Raw genomic sequence first — 26,833 nt, forward strand, 5'->3', positions numbered from 1 at the left:
GAGCCCATCAATCACAGTGTGATAAGTGCTCATCAGAAAGGTGCGGGTCTAGTGGTGATGACAGGCGCGCAGCTTATTTTCCTCTTGATAATTTAAGTCCAGCAGTCTGAGCCAAGTGTGTCTGTGTAGCTGGATTGGCTTAGCGTGGTCTCTAAGCCTGCTAACCCCCATACACCTGCTGTCTGACAGGGTTATATTAGCAACCAGAGGGTTAGGGTTCTGGAAGTCTATGTATATCCACTACGTTCCACTTCCGGGATTGTTCAGGTGCCGCTGGAAATTCCGCCGCATGCACCTCTTTTCGGCCGGATGTCCGTCCCCTTCCTCTTTCTTTGTGTTGTGTGTCCAATCTGAGTTTTCTGTCGCACGACTAAAACTACTTTTGAACGTACACGTTCCACCAAAACAAGTTCCTTCCCGAGACTATTTAGCAGAGGCAACGTGGCTCCGTCCGGAGCTTAGCCCCACCCAAGATGATTGTGATTGGTTTAAAGAAATGCCAATAAACCAGAGCAGGTTTTTCTCCCAACCAGGAATGCTGTGGTGACTAGCATTCCTCAGCAGCACTGCAGAGGAATGTCTGGCAATGCTAGACTAGGGCTCTGCTACTGCGCAGTTCAATGGTCAGGAAGTGGATTTCCATCAGGATTTAATAAATCTATTGCTTTAAGTTGGTTTTTGAGCCGCACACGGTTGTTGTCCTATGGGTGAATTGTGTGTGTCAGTGTATTGTGGTCTGGTTGAAATAGGTCATGGAGAAGCCTGCTGTACATAAGCCCTGTAGCCCCACAGTGGGTGGTGGGTGGTGGGTGGATTTACTGTTGCTTCTCGTTGCGTCTCTGGCCTGCAGCCCCCTCCTCGACTCTGCTGATCTCCTTCAACTCCTCAAGTATTAGGGGACCACTGAGGTCTATATAAAAGAGACTTCAGATACAGTATTAGGGGACCACTAAGGCCTATATAAAAGAGACTTCAGATACAGTATTAGGGGACCACTAAGGCCTATATAAAAGAGACTTCAGATACAGTATTAGGGGACCACTAAGGCCTATATAAAAGAGACTTCAGATACAGTATTAGGGGACCACTAAGGTCTATATAAAAGAGACTTCAGATACAGTATTAGGGGACCACTAAGGTCTATATAAAAGAGACTTCAGATACAGTATTAGGGGACCACTAAGGTCTATATAAAAGAGACTTCAGATACAGTATTAGGGGGACCACTAAGGTCTATATAAAAGAGACTTCAGATACAGTATTAGGGGACCACTGAGGCCTATATAAAAGAGACTTCAGATACAGTATTAGGGGACCACTGAGGCCTATATAAAAGAGACTTCAGATACAGTATTAGGGGACCACTGAGGCCTATATAAAAGAGACTTCAGATACAGTATTAGGGGACCACTAAGGTCTATATAAAAGAGACTTCAGATACAGTATTAGGGGACCACTAAGGCCTATATAAAACATCCAAAAAGCAGCATGTCATAGGACCTTTAAACTGCCACCGTGCTGCAGTAATATGTATAAGTTACTGCCTGAACTTTGAGCCAATTCAATCAAAGGACACTATTTAACTGGGCTTACATGTATTGGTTATCCAACATTAACTTTAGTCATGCTACGCTCCAACCCCTGTTTCCAACTTTCTGTTTTTAACTCTGCTGTCGTTTTTGTTTTGTTTTCTAAAATATCGATGTGACAGCCACGATTTAAGTGACGTGTCGTGTTTGGTTTCTGAGTTGTCTCTTGACAGAAATGACATTTTTGATTGCAACAGTGCTGCTGTGTGTACGTGTGAAATGTGCAAGCACTCATCCACCATGCAGTGTGCACTGAAATGCAGATATAGTTTAGATTAGTTCGTTGATTGTCATGGTAATAGTCACCACTTCCTTTTATATAATGCTGTTGATAAAGTCAGAGGATTTCTCAACCTCTTTTGCACTGGAGACTTTTTTTAAATGTTGTCACAGACCAACCGACTGGGCTTCACCATGCTTTACCAGTATTTCATATAGCCTATTTATTGAATTACCAGAAAACATGCCGCATTGTGATATACAGGTGCGTTTAGGGCGTGTCCAAATCCACTTTGCAAGTATGGATCTATTATTATTATGTGTTGGTCAGTTTGTCTGCTTGACAATCCCATTTTGCAGCAACAAAATTGAAGTGAGATGAAATGTATCTTTTAAGATAAAACAGATGTTGACATAGTGTCCTTTTGGGGACACAATTTGAAATTGGGAAACATTTTAAGTTGTAAAAAACTTTAAAATCCCAATAATATGGTATGGTGACGATATGGCATCGTGGGGCCTCTGGTGATTCCCACCCCTCCTATTTATTTATTATCTGCTCTAGCTTTTCCAACGTTTTAGACACAGACACATATGGTAATTATAATAGTCCAAAATGATGTCAAGCTGCATATCTTGTCTTTTATAAAACTAGGGACGACAGTCACCTACTTCTTGCTTCTTTCCTACAGTGTTTCTGTTCTGAGCTTGTTCAGCTCCTTAACATTGGACTTACTGGAAACAAGAGGGTCCATTTAGGGCAGATTATAAATCAATGGAATGCAGAAAGGTGCAATGGTATCATAGTGCATGCGAGTACATTGCCAGTGCAAATTCTATATATATTCAAGTACCACAGGCTACACAATATATCCAAAATAGAATAACCATTGTTCAGTCCAGTCCAGGGTAGTCCAGGCTAGTTTATGTGTACTGTATGTATACAGGCATCCAGATGAAGGCATGGTACAAAGGGCAGTGTGCAGACCAGACTTAAACACTCCAACATAGACGCTGGCCATAGACATGCAGCTTTACGTTCCGTGTAAAAGGTGGAATGAGATCATGGAAATATCAAAGAGTCTACAGTCACACAAGAGCTCATGAAACGTGACAGCCTGTGTAAATACTCCTGACTAAAGCTGTTTCTGTTTTCGTGAGTCTCCTTGCTCCAAATGGCCCTGTGAAAAACCCCCTCAGTCCTGGTTCTGTTACCATCTGAGCCTCTAAAAAGCCAACTCACAATGCTACGTACAACAAGTTCATATCCATATCATGAACGTACCTGTTTTTCTTCCTACCCGACAGGTGAGAGGCTGAGCGAGCGAGGGAGCGAGTAAGAGAAGGAACGAGAGAGAGAGAGGCCATGGAGCAGCAGAGACAGAGATCTCTCTCCACATCAGGAGAATCGCTGTACGTCGTGCTGGGAGTCGACAAGAGCGCTACGACAGAGGATATCAAGAAATGTTACAGGTACGTGTCGCTGCACTCGATAGTCCATCTTTGATATCGATCTTTCAGGTTGAGGACCACTAGAGGGAGTCAGAGGCCTGTGAGACATTTTGTTTGTCACAGGGATCCTGAAATAAACAACCTCTAAAAGACGTTTTTTTGGCTTATATTTGGGTATAAACTTTTACATTTTGAAACAAACTATACTCCTAGTTTTGTGTGAATGCGTAAATTATAACAGCAAAAAATAAGGGTCCAATTGAACCCACTGGCACGGCTTCCTGAGCCACCGTTAATGTTATAAGTACGTTATAAGCTACCACCAGTCAAAATTAGGCTCGTGACAAAAAGCCGCGGTCAAGTCGGACAGTTTCCAGCCGTTTCCTGCAGCCTTCCTGTTAGGTCCGATTCCGATTTAATAACATGTTATCAGACCCATATATCAGCTTGTGCACACAGTCTCCAGTTGATTTTATTAAGACAGCGTAGCTGTTGAAATGCTCTACATGCGATGATCATTTCTGTATGTGTTCTGTACAGAATAAGCCTTTAAATCAGACAGATGGCTACTTAAAATCCCTCCAATTCAAAAACAATACAAAGTTCATATGAAACGTCATCATGTTGAGTCGATTCCGACCCAATCAGCTGTTAGATCAGCTGAGAGCCAGGCGTTTCCCAGCATGCCCCTGGGTCCGCTTGGGTCTTGCAGTCGGTGGAGAGCAACTGTGGCGCCTGCGTCTCAAACCTGTGGCTGCCTCCGTCTCGCGAGGTTACCGTTGCCCACGTGTGCATGACATCAGAGCGAGTCAGGATCAAGTCGGACACACATCTACCCAGCACGCACTGGGCGGCGATCGCCGGTGATCGATTTGGCACAGGCCTAAAATGTCTGCTGTGATGAAGGCCAATCTTTCCTCTTTTTTTTTTACAGGAAACTGGCATTGAAGTTTCACCCAGACAAGAACCCGGATAACCCGGACGCGGCCGAGAAGTTCAAGGAAATCAACAACGCCCACTCCATCCTGAGCGACGCCACCAAGAAGAACATCTACGACAAATACGGCTCGCTGGGGCTCTACGTCGCGGAGCAGTTCGGAGAGGAGAACGTCAACACCTACTTTGTTCTGTCCAGCTGGTGGGCCAAGGTAGGACGGAGGCCAACACGCGTGCATTCGTTCTTTCTTCATGACCTTACATTTACACCGCTACGTTTTGGTTCTCTCTTCGTCCCCCAGGCCTTGTTCGTCTTCTGCTGCCTGTCCACAGGCTGTTATTGTTGCTGTTGCCTGTGCTGCTGCTGTAACTGTTGCTGCGGTAAATGTAAACCGCGGCCGCCCATGGACCAGGAGCCCGAGTTCTACGTCTCCCCCGAGGACCTGGAGGCCCAGATGACCGCCGACGAGAGAGGTGAGGAAAAAACCACCGGGCTTTTAAACGCCATGGGCCCTATTTTAACGATCTACGGTAAGCGCACGGCGTGAAGTGCCTGGTGCAGGTGTGTTTAGGGCGTGTCCAAATCCACTTTTGCTAGTTAGACGGTGGAGACAAGGGTCCGTGTGCCGGGTGCATGGTCCAAAAAGGGCGCACCTGCGCCAGGTGCAGGATAGGGCCCCATGTCTCTTCTGACAGTTTTCTGATGGCAGGCTCCTCTTCCACCCTTTTACACAATGTTTTACATTTATAAAACTACTGTGCGTGGGATATTTTACACTCGGTCCCTAAATGGTCCCAGAACATGAATGCTCTTTGAGGATAAATCTCACATCTGTGTAGTCTTATATTTGAAACATGACATTCACAGCGCTTCACATCGTAATCAATATTAAGTCCCAACCCTTCTATGATCCAACCACAGGTGACATAATCAGCCTGTCGTCACAATGGAGGAGCTACAAACAGACAAATGTTTGGGTGTTTTTCCTTCATACATTACTTTAAATCATTCCTTTAAGTTGTTAATATAATTGTCGTCGTCGATGTAACGGATGTGTCTATTTTCTGAGTGGATTATGTCAGGATGGATGATATGGCACTCTGTGTCTCTGTCAATAACTTCAGCTTATACAACCGATGGTTATTCTTAGTGGACTTGTACTTAATTTGGATTTGCAGCGTAAGGTGTTTGTGAGGTAATAGAAGACACTCAATCACTGCCCGTGGCGTTACACAACTGTGGCATTTTCTCAGTGCCACAACACTTCATTCAGCAGTTTGACACATATTTTGCCTTTAAATGTTACAGCCCCCCCTGCGATTTGGATATTGCACTAGTCCATGGTGCGATTTTGATTGCATGTAATTGTGCAGCCCCAGCTTTAGTGTGTGTGTGTGTGTGTGTGTGTGTGTGTGTGTCTTCCCCAGATGGCAGTGAGCCCATCGTGATGCAGCCATCCTCAGCCACAGAGACCACCCAGCTCACGTCTGATGCCCACCAAAGCTACAGGACCGACGCATACTAGACACACACACACACACACACACACACACACACACACACACACACGCACACACACACAGCTTACACCTTCCGGTAACCACAGCTACAGTATCAACCAATGATACAACACACACACACACACACACACACACACACACACACACCAGCAAATACTACATACAATCACTGACAGTCAGTCAGCCAGCCCACACCTTGACCTTTAATTCACGTTCATTTCTAATTAATGGGAAGTGAGGGGAGGAGGAGCAGAAATGAAGCAGGACAAATAAACCCCAAACTAAAAAAATAAAAAATTCTTTTAATAATGGTTAGACAGAATGCTGTAACAGGCGTAAATGTGACTCAAAAGTGTACATTTGTAACACAAGTGATTTGGCAACCTCCACATGCCGTCTGTGTGACGTAAAATGTCATCATGTAGCCATATCGGGGGGGGGGGTGGTGGCTGAGGGTGTTAATTTGTTCTCAATACCCTTGGGGAACATCACCGCAGGAGCCCCTCCCAGCTCACACTTCAACAGGTGCTCTAAGTAATGACAACAACACTGTCCGTAGGCGCGTCCACATGATACAAGCCTTCATTTTGAATTGGGGGGGGTGCATTTAGGCGGCAGCGGTGGGGGACCACAGCGGCCTGTGGGTCAGGGTTAGAGTTAGGGAAAAGTTGAGACAGAATTTTAGGGTTTCAGCCAGCCCCAAAGGAAAATCACCAGCACTTCAAATCCTCCCCCGCTGTGTTTAATAGCAATCTACCAAGCAACCGTTCAACAAGCACGACATGAACCTGAATAGGAGCGCTGATCTCTGTTTGAATGTCTTCTGTTCTGGCTTTACCGGACTCTCCCGCTGAATTTACCGCCGGTATTTAAGCAGTTTTGTTGTTTACTCAAGCATAATAGACATTTTGTTTATCAAATTGTCAGAAATAACGGGCAAATGCATACAGATTTCTGTCAAATGAGTTAACGCAGACTCATTGCATTTCTCTGTCTTGCCCCTACCCCTTTGTCTTACCCCTAGCCCTTGTCCCTCAAAACCGAGTGGTAAGGGCTAGGGGTGGTTATGGTTACGTCATCATACATCGTCGCTAGCTGGCTGCCATGGAGTCCATTCAGACAAATGCGGGACTGTTGCGCAAATCAGCAAATGTAACGTTAGGGTAGCAAACTAGCGTTTTTCTAAAAAAACATTTCAATTAAGAACACGGTTGCAAATATATATACGTACAGGACTGTGTAGAGCACAAAACAAGACTGTCGTCATTTTGAAATCAATTCTTTAAGCCAAAAATACTTCCATTTCTGGGACTCTGGGTACCCCGTGGTTTCAAGTAAGCTGGTGAAACTGCTTGGTGTTAAGGGGTACGTAGCCCTTCCCCTTAGCCCTACCCCTCGATCAAAACGGGAGTTGGGATAGCCCTCATGTGAGCGCGCAAAACTAAGGGGAAGGGGTAAGACAGAGAAATGGGATTCGTCCTAAGGCTACTTCATCGTAGATTTGCGTGGTCCTCCTCCTCCTCCTTCTCTTCTCCTCCACTTCTTCCTATGTTTACGTTTGAACCTGGATCCACTTTCTCTTCCACATATGAAGGATGGAGCTCCCTGTTTTTCACACTGAGAGCTGTGTGTGTGGTATTATTAGTAGAGACATTAGTGACCTCTTGGTGTCATCCGGAACAACACGTATACACTGATTGAGCCCCATTTTTGGGGTTTTTTTAGTTTGTTTTGTGAGAAAGTAAAACAAAATGCTGTACATGTCGCGTAAAAGTGTATGTCTAGATTTCACGTCACTGTATTTCTTTGAGTTGCTCAGAAATATAAATACTAAGTTTGTCGTTTTCCTCTCCCATTCTATTTGTAGAATTTGCTTTTCAATCTTTTAGTTTTTCTTATTTATGTTGTAAACGAAGGGAGGATATTGATATCCAAAGTCTTATTTGTTTGTGTGGCAGCAGTTTTTTAGTTTTTTTTTTAGATGATATAATCCTATAACAAACAGGCTGATTAGTTAGGGTATCATTTTCCAGAATAACTTTAGAATAACTACTCTTTTTGTCACACGCCATCTCTACTATAGTGGAATATACAGGAACGTTGTGATCGTTTGTGTCAGCGGTTCCAAAAAATTGAACCCAACAGGCTAATTTATTTCTCAATCAAACCCTTTGTTATGTATTTATACGTATCATGACAATAAGTCTCTTCCATGGCATCGCACATTTCAAAGGTTGTTTCAGGGACTCTGCAGGTTCATAAATAATCCCAAGAAAAAGAATTCTTCTCTTACATCAGTGCAGTTTAAGGCCCTGACACACCGGGCCGATAACGGGCCGTCTGACAGTCTGGCCAGGTCGGTGACTCCAGTCTGTTCGGTGTGTTCCGTGCCGTCGTCCATCGGAGTCCATTCAACATGTCAAATCGGCCCAAATGATTGGGCCGATTTGACATGTTGAATCAGAAGGCGGGCAGTCGGACTCCATGACCCATCTGATTGGTGCAGCGCTAAACCCGGAAACGACGAGCGGGATGAGAGTCTCGAAAATCTTCTAAACTGACCTTTGTTGATCTGAAATGAAGACAGATTCAGCAACTGCACGGCCTGTTTCTCTCTTCAAATGTTTTCACAAACACGTTTCGGTGAACTATTTTAGTAAAATACGAGATCGTAGATTCCGAACAAGCCGCCATTGTGGTCGGGCGGGAGAAGCCAGACCCACGTGACGCGTTCGTCATTTCCGGTTTTCGTTTCTTGGGCGACAATACAGATGAGCGCCGCCTGCTGTTATGGAGACGTATTACGTCTCGCGCACGCGCAGAACGTACGCTCAAGTCGGTGTCTCTTCGGTGTGTTCTGAGGAACTTTTAGGACCCCAGGGAGACTGATCAGTCCGACTGGCTTTTCTGCCAACGGTCGGCCGTCTGGTTGGTGTGTAACGGCCTTAATACACCATGCATGGTGTCGGCTCCAGTAAACCCATTTGAACAGTTCAAAACGGGCTGATTATGTCTGACTTGTATTCCTTGTTTTTAAGTTTTTCTTCCAGTTTTTAAGATTTTGGGTCCGATTGAGGAGGACTCTTTAAAGGGTTTTTGCCAAACCGGCAAAGGCTCCCCTCTTTAATCAAATCTGTCTTTACTGTATTCGATTTGTGCTCCATATCATGTGTTGCAACGCAGTCTCACGGCAGTTTGTGAAATGGTCACGTTATTTAATCTATCGATTCGTAGAGATGCTGACCACCACGGAAAACCCCCCCACATAAACGTGTTTGTGTACACGAATCAATAGATTGAAAATAACATGACCATTTCACACACTGCCGTGAGACCGTGCTGCATGTGTCCACTGAAAAGCCACGTTGTTAAAACAGCCCAGAATCCCTGCTTTTCCCCTCATTTCTTCCCTCTATTGACCAAACATGCAACAGCGTGTCAGTGAATGCAGCGTGAAGCCTGGAGGAGTCCAGAAAGCTCCTTCGTTAGATCGAAAACTACAGGTGTGAATATAGTGACCAGAAGATAATCATATCCGAGCGCTATTGTATTTATTTGATTTTTTTCTTATGTTTTTAACAATGAGGGGATGTATAGAATTTTTTAGATGTGAACCATTTTCGACAATGAAGTAGCAAAATGGCAGACCTGCTGTGCTGTATATACACGCAGAGGCTCGCAGTACATAGAGACGTAGAGGTTTTTCTGTTAGCATGGGCCATCAGGCGGATGTGTGGGTATATGAAGTTGTAAAATAAATGTTTTCTGTTGCTTCAGAGCCTCCGTGTTCGCTGTGAGTTTCTTTGATTGAAAAGAATGATTCATGATGCAAAGTACGTCTTTAAAATGAGAACTTTTAATTGTTGAAAATACTGGACATTAAAGTGCTCATATTCTGCTCATTTCCAGGTTCATAATTGTATTTAGAGGTTGTACCAGAATAGGTTTACATGGTTTAATTTTCAAAAAACTCCATATTTTAGTTGTACTGCTCATTGCTGCAGCTCCTCTTTTCCCCCTGTGTTCAGGTCTCTGTTTTAGCTACAGAGTGAGACCTCTCACTGCTGGAACATCTTTGTTGGGAGTCACACATGCTCAGTAGCTAGGTAAGGACTACATGCTCAGTAGCTAGGTAAGGACTACATGCTCAGTAGCTAGGTAAGGACTACATGCTCAGTAGCTAGGTAAGGACTACATGCTCAGTAGCTAGGTAAGGACTACATGCTCAGTAGCTAGGTAAGGACTACACGCTCAGTAGCTAGGTAAAGACTACACGCTCAGTAGCTAGGTAAAGACTACACGCTCAGTAGCTAGGTAAGGACTACACGCTCAGTAGCTAGGTAAGGACTACATGCTCAGTAGCTAGGTAAGGACTACATGCTCAGTAGCTAGGTAAGGACTACACGCTCAGTAGCTAGGTAAGGACTACACGCTCAGTAGCTAGGTAAGGACTACACGCTCAGTAGCTAGGTAAGGACTACACGCTCAGTAGCTAGGTAAGGACTACACGCCAGTAGCTAGGTAAGGACTACACGCTCAGTAGCTAGGTAAGGACTACACGCTCAGTAGCTAGGTAAGGACTACACGCTCAGTAGCCAGGTAAGGACTACACGCTCAGTAGCTAGGTAAGGACTACACGCTCAGTAGCTAGGTAAAGGACTACACGCTCAGTAGCCAGGTAAGGGACTCACAGTAGCTAGGCAAGGACTACACGCTCAGTAGCCAGGTAAGGACTACACGCTCAGTAGCTAGGTAAGGACTACACGCTCAGTAGCTAGGTAAGGACTACACGCTCAGTAGCTAGGTAAGGACTACAGTAGCTAGGTAGGACTACATGCTCAGTAGCTAGGTAAGGACTACACGCTCAGTAGCTAGGTAAGGACTACATGCTCAGTAGCTAGGTAAGGACTACATGCTCAGTAGCTAGGTAAAGACTACATGCTCAGTAGCTAGGTAAGGACTACATGCTCAGTAGCTAGGTAAGGACTACATGCTCAGTAGCTAGGTAAGGACTACATGCTCAGTAGCTAGGTAAGGACTACATGCTCAGTAGCTAGGTAAGGACTACATGCTCAGTAGCTAGGTAAGGACTACATGCTCAGTAGCTAGGTAAGGACTACACGCTCAGTAGCTAGGTAAGGACTACACGCTCAGTAGCTAGGTAAGGACTACATGCTCAGTAGATACTCACTCAGTCAGTGCTTGGGCACAGACATTAGTAACGGGGAGAGTGTAGACTAACGTGACTAGATAGAACTACGTGTGAAAGTTACAGACATGGCGGCAAATAGTTCAACCATACATGTTGGAACCAGAATCGGATCCTGAAGAAGGAGGAGGGTCTCCTGCAGAACCTCAGAGGAGACTCAGAGCATCAGCTGACCCAGAGACTGAAGGCAGGACACATTCAGGAACCGTATATCACTCAGAACGGCATGGAGGTTTTTTTTTCCAAGTTTGAATGTGTGTGGATGCACCAGAGACACAAAATAACTCCCCAAATCCCAGAAAAAGTTTTTTTCATAAAATGGGCACTTCAATGAACACTTAAACATGTCCTTTCATGTGCAAACAACTACATTACAGTGTGTTAAACATCAATTCAATGCTTATGTCAAGTCAAGTCAACTTTGTCAGTTCTGCAATATGTGCCAGGGGCAGAGGAGCTGTTAGCCAGTGGTACAGTATATATGGTGTTTAGAGATGCTGAACGGGGGGGGGGGGGGCTTGAAGTAAACTGGGACGCAAAAAGCAAACGCACTCTAACAAGTAATCTCGTTATCATAATGTGCATGAAAATATGGCAGCAGCTAGATGTAGAGGGACTTCTCTGCGGGGGGTCCCGTTAGGCTGGCTTCACACTGGCTGCGTGGCGGGAGTGTGGCGTTTTCTATGTCTTTGCACGCCAGAAACGTGTCTGACTGCTGCTAGCCTGGTCTGTACACATGGATGTTTCCCATTGATAAAATGCACTCAAGCAGTAGTATACTTCATGTTAAACATAAACATATTCTGATCTGATTACAGCAGAGACGGCGTCGGCAGGATTGATGGCAAAATAGGCTCCAGAATATATATATATATAAAATTTTATTTTATTTTTTTAAATGACATGTCTAAATCTAGAGACTTTCAAACATCAACATGTCATGTATTAAATGTATTTGTGTCAAAATGACATATAAACATCTTTTCCTATTCTATGTTGCCTGCAAACGCTTCCAACACGCTTGCGTGTCGCGTGAAAAATAGGCGTCGGTCCTGTTTCTAGCATGCACACGTTTTCAGTGCGGCTCGCAGGCAAATGTCTTGTTCTGTCTATAACTCATCGATTCATCTTTGCACCGCTAGTGGTAATTGATTAATATATATATACATATATATATATATATATATATAATATATAAAAGGCTACAGGGTTAGGAGAGTGAGTGTGTAACTATAGAAAGAGCACAGCCTGGCATGCTCCTAATCCGTCCACATACCAGCCACTGCCTGATATGGTGTGTGTGGGGGGGGGGCAATGAAACCTGACGCTGCCCACCCCCTCCCAAACTGAAATCAGCCCCCCATGCATCCTCTCACTCAGACACACACATTGCTGTGGATGGCGAGCGAGCTGCAAACAGACCAACAGCAGTCGCTACTTGTGTGGGGGGGAAAAGAGGAATGGAGTGAGCGTCGGATGAGGGTGAGTGTGTGACGAAGAGGAGGAAGAGCAATTGAGGAAGAATTACTGGAAGGTGAACCCGTCACAGGGACTCATTCAGTGTCAGCGTCACCAGGAGATCCCAAAACTGCCTCCTGCCTCGTTTCACTTATTGGAAGATCTGTATTATTCCTGAACTGATAGAACTCGGTTTGACTTCCTGACCTCAACTTTCCAGTGTGTTTTCTGTGTTGACGTGGATGGTTTTACGTAACTGGACAGGAACAGTTTGTCCGAGCCTGCCTGAGTGACTTGGGTATTTCCAGAACCTGAGACAGACAGCGTTGCCCTCTGTGGTCTGAACGCTCAGCAGCTTCATGCAGAGCTTACACAAGAGCTGAGTTTTTAAAGTAGGCCTCCTATTAAATCCTGGACAAATGAATCCTGGCTTCTCTGTGCAGATACAACTCGCACAAAGCTCTATGGAAAACATTGAGAAACTACAAGAAATAATAGTGTGTGACTGACTATTTTTTTGAACAAACTTGCCCTGAGTTGAGCCGCGCTCGTCCTGAAACTCTGTGCTTGGTGGTGCTTTTTTTGCTCACAGTTGCACACGCATACATCTCAACAGGAATGATTATTTGATTGAGCGACGCAGGAAGACCCAGACAGGGGAGGTGGAAGTGCCTCCAAAACGAAACTGAACTCGCTGACAGAGGGAACACGCGGATCATCAGCAGATGGAGAGGAAGGTGAGTAACGGACACGAAAACAAAACGTCCGCGATTCCATTTTGGCGGTCAAAGGTTGAAAGTTCACTGTGACGTCACAGTTTTCACATCAATTCACACAAACGTCTTAATAGGATAAAATGATGTTTTACGCCCCCAAGAAGTCAAATTCACTGTGACTATAAAATGTGCAAAAGCCACTTTTCGGGCCATTGCTTGGGAACAGAAGGGGAGACATTTGGTCGGTTACTAAATTGGTAGTCTTGCATGTCCAGACCCTCCTCCTCCTCAGCGCTGCAGAGGGTCTGAAAGACAGAGTTGACAGGGGTGTCAAACTCAACTTCACTAAGGGCCAAGGGGCCAGACATGTACAGTTTATTGACACGCTTTTATTTCATTGAAAAAGTCAAATATCTTTGACCTTATGATTGCATGTCTCATACAGTCTTCTCACTTACAGTTGACAGTTGGCATAAAGCCCTAAAAACATGTCAGGAATGAAGTTTGGTAGCCATCGTGCAGTCCCTTACAAACAGCAGCAGACCATTCAATCAGTTGCGGTGTCAACAGGAGGAGGTGAAGTCCATGTCCCTGCCGGCCAACCTGAGCTGCCTGCAGGGCGCTGGGGGGGCGGAGGGGGAGGGGGAGGCCGCGGTGCTGGCCACGCTGGAGAAACAGCTCATCTGTCCCATCTGTCTGGAGCTGTTCAACAAACCCGTGGTCATCCTGCCCTGCCAGCACAACCTCTGCAGGAAGTGTGCCAACGAGCTCTACCAGGTCACTGCCTATATGTTTCTATACATGTATGTGCTGTATGTCTCAGCTTTCATCACACACGTTTTATACCACGAGCCAGTACTGCATTGTTCACAACACACACACACACACACACACACACACACACACACACACACACACACACACACACGGTGGATTATCAGAGTCTAAAATGGGACCTGTGGATGTTGAACTGGTTCGCTCATGTACACGAAAATCACCTGCTGTGACTTACTGCTATTGTTCAGATTGTGTGTGTGTGTGTGTGTGTGTGTGTGTGTGTGTGTGTGTGTGTGTCTTTGCTACCATGTTGAGATCCATTTGGCTGCAGCAGTGTGTAACTAACAATGTTATCAAGAACTCATTCAGGTACTTTTTGTTATTGTCCACCACATCTCAGAGGGAAATATTGTACTTTTTACTCCACTACAGCAGTAGTTACTTTTCAGATGATTTATTATAGAGGGACCTAATGGTGGCAAAGTCATGGGATCACCAAAAATCAGATGCAATAAGCCTCCGAGGATCACGAATGTCTGCAGATCATTTTTTTTTTTTATCACGTTTTGCCCGTACTTTCATGTCCGGTGTGTGATTGTGAAACAGGTATTAAATTGCATTCTCAAAAAGTCAGTAAGTTATTGAACCCTGCAGAAAGTCTGCAGCAGACTCAACATTTTGTGAAGACGTTGTAACACAGACAGACAGACAGACAGACAGACAGACAGCTGAAAAGTGGCTCTTACAACAGGAGTAGTTTGAGGAGTTTCTAGAAAACATTTTGATCGTTTTCTATGGCTGTGAAATCGTTAGGGTTAGAGTTCATGTGTTCATGACAGTGTCATGTCACTCTTATGTAGATACCTTCATGTAAAGTGTAACCCAACTTTGTCCCAGTGTAGCTGGAGCATATGAGTTCTCTCTCTCTGTCTGTCTCTCTAGCAGATGATCCCTCCGTCAGGCCCAGCAGCAGCTGAAGCTTATCAAAGCTACTATTTCAGGACGCGTTACACCTCTTAACCTTCCCTCCGTCCCTCTGCTCATCTGTCCTTTTTCTCCACTCGTCTATCCGCCCCCCCCCCCCCGACTCTCAATTCTCTGATCGCTTCCCACATCTGCTCAGTTTTCTCTCCTGATCTCTTCTATCTTTCCATCTCTAACTGTTGAACTAGCCATGCATCAGGCTCCTCAGAGGACCCATCCCATGTTCCCCTGCAAACTCACCAAGCTGCTGCATGAACCTCTCCGTCTACACACACACACACACACACACACACACACACACACACACACACACACACACGCGTGTGTGTGTGTGTGTGTTTACATGCTGGCTGTGCTCTTGTTCTTGCCCAGTAACCCGTCCGGAACCAGCTCTGACTTCACCCAGGGAGACATTTGGAAGCTTTTACCCCCCCCCACCCCCCACCCCCCCGGTGACCCCCGATACTAAAACTGTTGCTAATTATTGAAATCCCAGCATGCACTCCAACTGTTGGGTGTTGACAGGCAGTCGTGGGCGGTCGGTGAGAAGTAGTTTAACCTGAAATGTTCCATCGGATCAAACAGATTATTTGACTTTTTCTCAAATCCCAAAAAAAGTACTTCTTATTTTAATACTTCAGGTACATGTTCCTGACTTTTAGTTTACTTGGAACTGAGTCTTGGAACCGCTTGTTTGTGCGCAGCCCTCCCTGTTCCAGGCTCGCACCACCATGCAGGTGAACAGCGGGCGTTTCCGCTGCCCGTCCTGCAGACATGAGGTGGTGCTGGATCGCCACGGCGTCTACGGCCTGCAGCGGAACCTGCTGGTGGAGAACATCATCGACGTCTACAAACAGGAAGTCAGCAACAACAGCAACGCCACAAGGTGAAGGGAGACAATGACGAGATTTATGATGTCAGATATACTTCCACTTCCACACACAGGTATTTACAGACGGGGTGTTCCTTCTCTCTCTCTCTCTCTGCAGCCCCCTCCCTCTTCCTCCACCCGGTGCTCAGCTGACGTGTTCGGACCATGAGGGCGAGAAGGTCAACATCTACTGTCTCACCTGTCAGCTTCCTACCTGTTCTCTCTGTAAAGTGTTCGGAGCTCATCGGGCCTGCCAGGTGGCTCCTCTGACAGACATCTGCCAGCAGCACAAGGTATGTACTGCTCTACTACAATGGTGTGTGTGTGTGTGTGTGTGTGTGTGTGTGTGTGTGTGTGTGTGTGTGTGTGTGTGTGTGTGTGTGTGTGTGTGTGTGTGTGTGGGTGTCTCTAACTTAATTAGCCCGATTCAAAAACAGGAAGTTGATGTCTCAGAAGTATTGTGTTAATGTTCTATTGGGGTTAAACCTAGCACCTTTTAATTGTGCTACATTTATTACAGATTCATTAGATAACGAAAGGCTGTAATTAACTAATAATCATAACTCTTAATAACAAGTTCATTTCCTTTTGTTTGTCAGGATGAGCTGAGTGAAGCAGTCATCTCTCTGGCGGCGGTCAACGACAAAGTCCAGACTTTGATTAATGAGCTGGAGGAGACGTGCAGAAACATAGAGGTGTGTGTGTGTGTGTGTGTGTGTGTGTGTGTGTGTCAAAATGTTTAAATGAAAAACCTTTTATCAACATTTTGGTCATCTTCTTCGATATTTTTGTGGCTTTCCCACCGATGTTTTTGTCACTTTTTTCAACGTTTGTCAACTTTTTCGGAGCCTTTTGAAGTTTTTGTGGGTTTTTTCCCAAATTTTTAAAGCTTTTTTTTTTTTACATTTGTCACTTTTGTCGACATTTTTGCAATTTTTTTCACATTTTAAAACACAGTATGTAGTCCATATATAGGGTGAAATCATACGTTATATTATTCTACTGTCACGTACACTCAGTATGTAGTCCATATATAGTGTGAAATCATATGCTATATTCTACTGTCACGCACACTCAGTATGTAGTCCATATATAGGGTGAAATCATTAAATGTTATATTATTCTACTGTCACGTACACTCAGCATGTAGTCATATATAGGGTGAAATCATACTGCTATTTTACTATTCACGCACTCAGTATGTAGTCATATATAGGGTGAAATCATACGCTATATTATTCTACTGTCCGACAGTATACCCATATATAGGGTGAAATCATACGTTATATTATTCTACTGTCACGTACACTCAGTATGTAGTCCATATATAGGGTGAAATCATACGTTATATTATTCTACTGTCACGTACACTCAGTATGTAGTCCATATATAGGGTGAAATCATACGTTATATTATTCTACTGTCATGTACACTCAGTATGTAGTCCATATATAGTGTGAAATCATACGTGATAACTTATTCTACTGTCATCGTAGTACACTATCAGTATGTAGTCCATATATAGGGTGAAATCATACGTTAAATTATTCTACTGTCACGTACACTCAGTATGTAGTCATATATAGGGTGAAATCACGTTATTATTCTACTGTCACCCGTACACTCAGTATGTAGTCCATATATAGGGTGAAATCATACGTTATATTATTCTACTGTCACGTACACTCAGTATGTAGTCCATATATAGTGTGAAAAGAGTCAGCGTTGAAGCTGTGTTATTGTGTGTGTTCTCTCTCTCTCTGCAGGAGAACTGTAAGACTCAGAAACAAAGTGTGTGTGAGACGTTTGGCCGTGTACTTTCCATCCTGGAGGAGAGACGGAAGGTCAGATTGTCTTCCTTTCTCAGCACTATATGAACACATGTATTATTCATGATAATCAGTGGTGGAATGTAACTAAGTACATCTACTCATTACAACTGTTCACCGTGAATTGACAGTAATATCCTGGCAGCAGCGTTGCCTGTAAAATACTGTTTAGTTACAGTACGCATACTGTTTTTAAATTTGAAGGTATTTTACTTTAAATAGACAGTTTTTTTTACTGTATTATTTGGATTTACAGTAATATACTGGCTGCAGTGTAATTCCCGCCTTTTCCTTTATTTTCCCAAGATGCATCGGTGTTACAGTAACAGTAAATACCTGTAATCTGTAACATTGACAGATAGTCGCTGTAATAATATCATTTTCTCCCAGAATGCCGTGCCATTTACAGTATGATCCTGTATAACATTCAAACAGTACGATACTGTGAGATTGTAGCTGTGAATTTACATCAAAGCTTTACGGTGTGTACTTCAGTACAATTTCGACATACTTGTACTTTACTTGAGTATTTCCATTTTCTGCTACTGTATACTTCTTCTGCACTACATCTCAGAGGGATTTACTCCAATACAGTTATCTGATACTTATAGTTACTTTTGTAAAAACATATTATACGCTATGACTACTTGTCTTACATGCTGATAAATTGTAAATATATGAAAATACAGTACACTGTGTAGTGCAAGTTGTATGTACAGCAGTAACAGTACTCATAGTTGTAGTGGCTTATTCCTGTCTGCATCATCATCACGTTGAAGGCGATGACGCAGCGAATCAGCACCGAGCAGGAAGAGAAGACAGGCCACGCCCAGGCGCTGATGCGTTGCTATGGAGACAGCGTGGAGGCCAACAGCAAACTGGTGGAGCGAGCAGTGAGCAGCATGGAGGAGCCAGACATGGCTGCTTTTGTTCAGGTGTGTGTGTGTGTGTGTGTGTGTGTGTGTGTGTGTGTGTGTGTGTGTGTGTCTGTCTAAGACCTGAGTCTCTGAATTCTCCTTTTTCCTCCCTTCAGAATTCTAAAGAGCTGATCACAAAGTGAGTATTAAACGTGTTGCTTGTTGCCTGTGATGCATTTTTCTTTTGGACCACCCTCCGTCATTCTTTTCTTTTCTGTCTCCTTTTTCATTCGTCCACTCTTTTCCTCCCCACACCAGAGTGCTAACAGCGAGCGGCTCCTGTCCAGCTGAGACTCTGAAACCAGGCTGTGAGACTTTGAGCCACTACAGATTTGACTTCAGCAGACAGGAGAAAGCTCTGAAGAGCATTGACTTCCTCAAAGGTAAGAAGAGACAATATATGTATACCTCTGAGATGGAGTACAATGATAAAGATGCATGGCATGGGAATAGTCAAGAAAAAGTACAAGTACTTTGAATTTGTACTTCAGGACAGTACTTTTAACTTTGAAATGTCCCATAAAGCAGAATGAATGAATGAAGAAAGAACCCACTTTGAGTCTCAACAGGTGTTGTTGTCTCCCTGCAGTTGTGGAAGAGGTTCCTGAAGAAGCAGAGGTGGAACCGGAGCCAGAGGAACCCAGAGAGCCCTCTGTCCAGAACGTGGAACCAGAACAGCATCGGGAAACCTCGGCCCAGAACCTGGAACCTGGTGTAGAAGCAGTTCCAGAGCTGATATCCCCACCAGAGGAACCGGCTGCAGGCCCGGTGAGTTACACCGTGGAGCCTGCAGAGGCGCTTCTGCAGCCAGAGACTGACGACCCAAACGTAGCTGATGGAGGATCTGGTCTGTTGAACAGGGGAGACGGACTGGGGGTGGAAATGGGCATGAGTACCCAGGGTCCTCTTGTGAGGAGGGCCCAAAAAGATGCTAGAATGAATAGCTGTGGATGCGGGGAGGGGCCCATTGAGAATGCCTTTCTACAGGGTCCAGGATTTTGTGCTGCGCCCTTGCTGATGAAGAACAAAGAGGGGGAGAAAGAGGAGGGGGAGGGACGTGCAGCTCCTGATCCTGTTAAAGAGGGAAACGTCTGTGAAGAGCAGGAGGGAATGAGCACAGTACAGGTACCGTATCAACTGTCCAAAGAAACTCTAATACAGCTTTTATTTAAAGGTCCCATGGCATGAAAATGTCACTTTATGAGGTTTTTTAACATTAATATGAGTTCCCCCAGCCTGCCTATGGCCCCCCAGTGGCTAGAAATGGTGATAGGTGTAAACCGAGCCCTGGGTATCCTGCTCTGCCTTTGAGAAAATGAAAGCTCAGATGGGCCGATCTGGAATCTTCCCTTTATGATGTCATAAGGGGAAAGGTTACCTCCCCTTTCTCTGCTTTGCCCGCCCACAGAATTTGGCCCCCCCATGAGAAAGAGAGAGACATCATGGCTTGTAAACGAGCAAAGTGGCAGTTGGTCAAGGCCACACCCCCACCCTCCACCTTGCCCCCCCCCTCTCCTCCTCAATAGCATTTAAAGCTACAGACACAGAAATGGCACATCCTAAAGAAAGCTCATTGTGGGACTGGCTCTAGTGGCTGTAATTCTGGACCAAGGCTGACTTAAAGGAAAGAGACTTCAGATACAGTATTAGGGGACCACTAAGGTCTATATAAAAGAGACTTCAGATACAGTATTAGGGGACCACTAAGGTCTATATAAAAGAGACTTCAGATACAGTATTAGGGGACCACTAAGGTCTATATAAAAGAGACTTCAGATACAGTATTAGAGGACCACTAAGGTCTATATAAAAGAGACTTCAGATACAGTATTAGGGGACCACTAAGGTCTATATAAAAGAGACTTCAGATACAGTATTAGAGGGACCACTAAGGTCTATATAAAAGAGACTTCAGATACAGTATTAGGGGACCACTAAGGCCTATATAAAAGAGACTTCAGATACAGTATTAGGGGACCACTAAGGTCTATATAAAAGAGACTTCAGATACAGTATTAGGGGGACCACTAAGGTCTATATAAAAGAGACTTCAGATACAGTATTAGGGGACCACTAAGGTCTATATAAAAGAGACTTCAGATACAGTATTAGGGGGACCACTAAGGTCTATATAAAAGAGACTTCAGATACAGTATTAGGGGACCACTAAGGTCTATATAAAAGAGACTTCAGATACAGTATTAGGGGACCACTAAGGCCTATATAAAAGAGACTTCAGATACAGTATTAGGGGACCACTAAGGCCTATATAAAACAGACTTCAGATACAGTATTAGGGGAGCACCTTCACCGTCATCCTCTCTACGCAGTAAAACCCCCAAAAAAAAAATCAACTGACAGAGACTATAAATTTGCTCGAAGCACTGCAGGTGATCCATGACAAAGTCAGTTGTGGACTTTTATATATTTGGTTAAAATAACATCATCATCACGTGGTACATCAGCGTTGAGCTTTTTAAATCTCTCCACTGTGCTGCATTCAAGTAGCCTGACAAGGAACTCCCCATTGGCTGGGCTCAGTCCGAGGGGCGGGATAAACAGTTGTCTTTCAAATTCTCTCTGCACGCAATAGGATAGCACTACGACCAACCAGAGCAACGCTAGTTGATAGATTCAACTTTAAACTCTGAACACATCTTCCTTTTTTAAGAATGACTTCAGGGCCCTTCTTTGTTCTTTTCTCAAAGAAAAGCTGAACTCCAAGTCTTCCAGAGTCGCGGCCAAAGCCGATTCCAAAGACTGCTGTTCTCCAGCAGCAGCAGCCATCTTCTTTGTTTTCAAGTAGCAGGGAATTCACGCCGAACTGTCGCAACTCTGCCGTCATTATGTTAAGCCCGCCCACCAACTCTATACACGACGTGATTGGCCTGACTAGAGTTTGGTTTTTCCAGCTTGTAAGTCAACGGAGAGCTGCTAGACTGACCCTGGCTGCAAATGACATTTGCAGCCGCTAGGGGGCATCTAGATTTCTGGGCTAGCATTCAAGAACTTCCGCATATGAGAATAGACGGTCGGCATTAATTGACTAAACAATCAAATCAAGTGGACAGACTGGATGCACACGTTCAGATATATTAATAATAAATATAAAAAATAAAAAAAATAATAAATCAGCAGGCAACGATTCCTCGCTTGTCTTTTTCTACTTTTTGAATGCAGGAACTTTCCTTGGGGACTAGGAACCTTTTGAGAAACTCGTTGCGTTTCGACTCGCAGGGACCAGGCTCCAAACTGAGTTTGTGGGGACATTTTACGGGTGTATGCTTCATTTATAAAACAAGTACTCTAGTATGGATTTATGACAGTTTTAGGACGAGGGGAGAACGTTTCTCTTTTTGAGGATATTAAAAGTAAAGTCTTTCCGACTTTGATTTCCGAAGACAAGAGAAAAGGAGAGAGCCATTCCACGATTGAGCTGAGATATTTGATACAAATATTCATTCAAATGCCCACCTTTGTAGTGAATTCAGACTGTTGCCTGTTCAAGCTTTAACGGTCAGTTCCAACACGGACTCACAGTAGTTCGTGAAATGGTCACGTTATTTTTAATCTATTGATTCGTGTACACGGACACGTTTATGTCGTTTTTTCCGTGGTGGTCCGCACGTAATGGGAAGCATCTATACGGAGGTTGGGTTTAGGAAAAGAACAACAGGGAAATGCAACGCCACACACGGGACACGATCCCCAGTCTCCGGAGTGAAAGTCCTGTGTTGTTTGACCCATCCACCCCCCCAACCAACCTCCCTGCGCGGGTTTTCGGCATTTCATACTACTCGCTACCGTAGTCGTGCTGTGATCACGAAAGATGCTTCCCATTGAAATACATCGGTTTAAAAGACGTGCTGACCACCACGAAAAAAATGAGATAAACGTCTCCGTGTGCACGAATCAATTGATGAAATTACGTGACCATTTCACGAACTGCTGTGAGACCGGGCTGTCAGTTCAGTACAAACACAAACACTGTTTATGAAGTTAACGTTTCAGCAGCCAACTACAAATTCTGTGGGTTTCACAGTCTTTTAATACATATAAACGAAGTAACGTAACTGTGAATCACAGCTGATAGTCAGTTCAGTTTGAACATTTATTGAAGATATGATCGTACATCTGTAGTCTGAACGTAATTGATTTAAAAGGAACCATATTGTATGCTTTGGAGAACGGTCAGTCGTTTGTGATGAGCTTAAAATTAAAAATAAACTTCCGTATGGCTTTTTAACTGTCTTCCTTCACATATCAGTGTGAGGCAGTAAGCGATGCAGATGATTGGATGGCACAGAGTGCCAACGAGGACAAACATGTCACTCAGGATGAAGAAGAAGAAGATGAAGAAATGATGGAGGAGGAAATGGCTGCTAGGTTTTCCCCCGGCTGGTATCGACCCGGAAGCGGGCGCAGAGTTCGCCCTGTCCCTGCAGACATCCCGCCAACGGTTTGGAATGCAGGGCCGACCATGTGTTCAACACCGGCAGCTGGGGACGCACGCCCAGAGGCCGGGATCCAGGCTGAGGCAGTCCAAGTCGTGTGTGAGGCCCAAGTACGACCACGTTCTGTGGATCCGTGGAGTCTGGAAACACTGCAGCCTCAGAGCATGTCTAACCCCGACCAACCTCCACCTGGACCACAACAACTCCTACTTTCCGCTGAGCATGAGTCGGAATGCCAACGGCCCTCTCTTCTTCAGTCTGCCCCACAGACGGCACCTGTTGAGCTGGGCAGTGCTTTAACACCTGTTCCCCATCTGCAACTGACTAGGCAGGCAGCCGGAGACGCTGGTATCCCAGAGGAGGAACCCGAGGAGGAGGAGGAGGAGGACATGCAGGGCTGGGTGTGCCTACCCGGGGCTGGGGACAAAAGCTTCAGCCCAGCAGACAGTAGTTTTGATCTGGGAGACGGTGTGTCTGATGATAATGATAGTCCGTCATCCGTGGCGCCAGCGGAGACTTGTGAGGGTTCTGGGGTTGAGAGAGGTAGCTCAGAGACGGGTCAAGGCGAGTTGGAGCTGAGTGACGGAGGAGCAGAGGATGCAGATGGGACAGAGCAACATGATGAAGATCATTTAGATCTGAAATGTGCTTCAGAGGTCGAGACGACGAATGAAGGGCTGGAAGAAGGAAACACACGGTGTGATGAAAGGAATGAAATGATGGATTCTGTCCATATGAGGGAGGATGGCTCTGAGCAGAAAGATGTCAGCCTGGACACAGGAGAGCCTGGTGTGGAGAGTGAAATCAGCTGGATGCAGGGAGCTGGGGAAGCAGGGTTTGAGGCCGGTAGTTCAGGTTTGGCAGAAGAGAAAGAGGATGATGGAGAGAACAGCGAGCAGCCTGAAGACTTTAGTGTTGCTGAAACTGAAGAGAAAATAACCTCCTCTGTTTCTCTCCAGGTCAGTGTCTGCTGGTTTTACCTTCATCGTCATCATCATCATCATCATCATCATCATCATCATCATCATCATCATCATCCTCGAGCGGGCTATTGCACTCTTCACCCACCTGCTGATCTGGCTACACCTCCACATTGTCTTTTTGGGGTTGTTGCTGCTCATTTTTTTTGCAGAGTCACATTTGCAACCTGGCTGAAACTGCATCGCCACTTAGGTCTCGGGGGTTGAAAAACGGAAGGCGAGACAGGAAGGATGAAGGAAGGACAAAAGGGGAAACTATTTAAAAAAATATATGTCACCCCCAAAATAAAAGTTCATCTCATTTCAATGAAGAGCAAAAACTTTTTTTATTTTGGCCATCAGTTAACAGTTTCATCGTACAGACATGACATCCGAAAAAAATGTAATAAATTGTGGCCACAAAAGGAGTAAAATACCCCAATACAAGTACAAGTTCAGCATTCAAAAGCATTCAAAAGCAGTAGTATGAACAAAATGTACTGTAAAGTACTACTGGTTCTGCAAAATGCCCCCCTGTGACTGAGGCTATAGTTGAACATTTTCATGTTTTGCGTGCAAAAGTCTTAATCAGTAAAGTAACTAAAGTCGTCAGATAAATCTAGTGAAGTAAAAAGATAATTATAAAGTGGCATGACAAGAAAATACTCATACCTCATAGTTCTAGCCTTCTTAGGTACCAGGGCTGCACAATATGAGGAAAATGGTTGGTTACAGTAATCAGTCCTCTTCCCTTCCTCTGTCCTTCTCCACATGACGGTCTTTTTATTGCAGCATCATCTCGCCATCTCTCTCCTTCATCCCAAATCTTCTCCTCACTTTGACCACTTCTCTCGTCCCTCCAGTCTGTATCTCATCATATGCCATCTCCTCCATCCGCCCCTCTCTCTCCCTCTCTCTCTCTCTCTCTCTCTCTCTCTCTCTCTCTCTCTCTCTCTCTCTCTTTCTGTCCATCCATCCATCTCTCTCCAGGCCGTCACTCTGCTCTTCTACCTGTTGGCCTTCCTGGTCATCCTGCAGAGGGTTTGGGCATACATCGGCTGCTTCATTTGCACATAACCCCAGCAGGAGACACATCCACCCTCACTGCTGAACAGCTCAGGTACACCTGCTGGCTCCACCAGGCTTTTATTTTGAAAAAAACAAAAAAACAACAAAGAAATGGACAGTAAAGCTGCAGATTTAAATGTTTCTTTTTTTTAAAATGCCGGCATGAACCAAATGCAGATTAATGGCTGGTATGTCCTTAATGATTTCAAGACCTTTTTTGTAAAATATTTCTTTCACAAAATACATAATCTGGATTATAATGTTTGACTTTCTTCAGAAGACAAAAAGTATTTTAAGTAACACATATAGTAACAATTTTTACTTTTCAATTTACCCCAAATTACCCCAAACCTACACAAAAGACTACAAATGTTGCATAATGACTAAACGTAAACTCTTTGAGTATGATTTTGGGTGTCTTGTTCTCATAATCGCTCCATACCTTCAGCCATCTGTGGTTGACTCTAGTCTCTGCTGGCTCCTTGTGGTACTACTTTGTAATTACAGTAAACCAGTCAAGAAGTCAGTAAAGGTTTTAAAGGTCCAATGTGTAGGAATTTCTCCCATCTAGTGTTGAGATCAGATATCAACCACTCTCGTGCCACACAGTTCAAAGTACGTATTACAGCTACGGTAGCCTTCATGCTTCAAAAAGCCAAGATGTCATCCACGTCTTCATCCAGCTTTGGCTCTGACGCTTTCAATGCGCTGTGTTTTTCTATGTTGAACATAAACGAGGTAGTCGAGGCTCGGGTACATACATGCAAACGCAAATGTAAAATGTCAAGCCAATAGGAATACTTGGAATTGATGGTGGTGGTAAATATTTGTGAAAAAGGACAAGTTTGTGAACGGGCAACACAGATTTTAATAATGAACAACTAAACACGTTACACACTGGACCTTTAAGATTGTATTTTTTTTAATACTTATTTATGTTTTTATTCTAGCAGCACTAACAACTCTGTTTATGCCCCTTTGCTACATGCTTGTGTGATAAGTTGTGTTTGCATTAAAGGTCTCTTCTTTTGTCTGCATCTACACTCACATGGGCCATTTTTCTGTAAGGAGTACTTTAACTTTTTGATACTTCAAGTACACGTTCCTGATAATAATCATATACCTTTACCCAAGTAACATTTCAATGCAGGACTTTTACTTCTGCTGAGTCCATGTGCTGTCCCTCTTTGCTCCAGCTGGAGACTGAGACAAGGAGTCCTGCTCGGACCGGTCCTCCTCTCTCCTCCTCTTCCTCGTCTTTCACCCTCGGCGAGGTTCCTCGCCGGCCCAGTTTCTGCTTCTCCTGGCTGAACTCTGTCCCCAAGAAGTAGAGGAAAGAGAGAAGAAAAGATGTTTTTGCTGAGGAGAGAAAGCAAAAAAAAGATGCACACCAGAGTCAGATTTGTTACCCCAGCGCTGCCCTGGGACTGAAAACATACATGCACTTGGATAAAACTTCAGTTGCAGCAGTTTTATCAACAGTCTCTGTTGTGTTCTGCATATTAATCCAGTTTGAAACAAATTAGGACAAGATAGGAATAGATCTGCTCTGGATCTGTGTGCCTAAAGGGAAAAACACTGACTCTGTTGGGCTCTTATTTTGAAAGCGCATCGAGAAGAAGCTGTCACCCTTAACAACGTGACTTTAAGTAGCAGTGTCGAGGAAATAGTATTTGAAATAGCATTAGTATTATATCATTGTACTAGCTGTAGTTGTGGTACAACTAGTAGTTAGTGGTGGAACGTAAGTAAGTAGGCCTACATTTACTCGAGTACTGTACTTAAGTATAATGTAATGCTACTTTATAATTCTACTCCACTACATCTCTGATGGAAATATTGTACTTTTTACTCTAGACTTTATACTAGAAAGA

At 44.4% G+C, this 26,833-nt stretch overlaps 2 protein-coding genes across 3 annotated transcripts in view; both read left to right on the plus strand.

Annotated features, from left to right (window-relative positions):
- dnajc5ab (DnaJ (Hsp40) homolog, subfamily C, member 5ab) overlaps positions 1 to 9,495 on the plus strand; it is a 23,466-nt gene extending 13,971 nt beyond the window's left edge. Inside the window, exons 2-5 of the mRNA XM_078255964.1 lie at positions 3,117 to 3,281; positions 4,195 to 4,408; positions 4,499 to 4,670; positions 5,625 to 9,495. Coding sequence (XP_078112090.1) covers positions 3,175 to 3,281; positions 4,195 to 4,408; positions 4,499 to 4,670; positions 5,625 to 5,722 — 591 coding nt within the window. The 5' untranslated portion in view covers positions 3,117 to 3,174 and the 3' untranslated portion in view covers positions 5,723 to 9,495. The remainder of the gene's footprint in view (positions 1 to 3,116; positions 3,282 to 4,194; positions 4,409 to 4,498; positions 4,671 to 5,624) is intronic.
- A 2,876-nt stretch (positions 9,496 to 12,371) lies between these two features.
- Positions 12,372 to 26,594, plus strand: trim101 (tripartite motif containing 101). Of its 2 annotated transcripts, XM_078255967.1 has the most exons (11): positions 12,372 to 13,877; positions 15,566 to 15,747; positions 15,851 to 16,025; positions 16,332 to 16,427; positions 17,499 to 17,576; positions 18,341 to 18,496; positions 18,595 to 18,617; positions 18,737 to 18,861; positions 19,068 to 19,603; positions 24,882 to 25,011; positions 26,156 to 26,594. In XM_078255967.1, exons 1-10 carry the CDS (start codon positions 13,686 to 13,688, stop codon positions 24,966 to 24,968), a joined length of 1,650 nt encoding a protein of 549 aa, XP_078112093.1. In that variant the 5' UTR covers positions 12,372 to 13,685; the 3' UTR covers positions 24,969 to 25,011; positions 26,156 to 26,594. The 2 variants fall into 2 exon arrangements, with proteins under 2 accessions (XP_078112093.1, XP_078112092.1); XM_078255966.1 differs by lacking the exons at positions 12,372 to 13,877; positions 24,882 to 25,011; positions 26,156 to 26,594 and adding an exon at positions 23,892 to 24,663 and having other exon boundaries at positions 15,579 to 15,747.
- The last annotated feature ends 239 nt before the right edge of the window (positions 26,595 to 26,833 follow it).

The sequence above is a fragment of the Sander vitreus genome, chromosome 7 (genome assembly GCF_031162955.1).
Source record: "Sander vitreus isolate 19-12246 chromosome 7, sanVit1, whole genome shotgun sequence".
Lineage (NCBI taxonomy): Eukaryota > Metazoa > Chordata > Actinopteri > Perciformes > Percidae > Sander > Sander vitreus.

What these genes read in the sequence shown, in the direction of transcription:
- trim101 (XM_078255967.1), top strand. Translation starts at nt 13,686, where the DNA reads ATGTCCCTGCCGGCCAACCTGAGCTGCCTGCAGGGCGCTGGGGGGGCG. An exon ending in AACAACAGCAACGCCACAAG is followed by an intron (nt 15,748 to 15,850) that starts GTGAAGGGAGAC and finishes CTCTCTCTGCAG; the next exon opens with CCCCCTCCCTCTTCCTCCAC. An exon ending in ACATGGCTGCTTTTGTTCAG is followed by an intron (nt 18,497 to 18,594) that starts GTGTGTGTGTGT and finishes TCCTCCCTTCAG; the next exon opens with AATTCTAAAGAGCTGATCAC.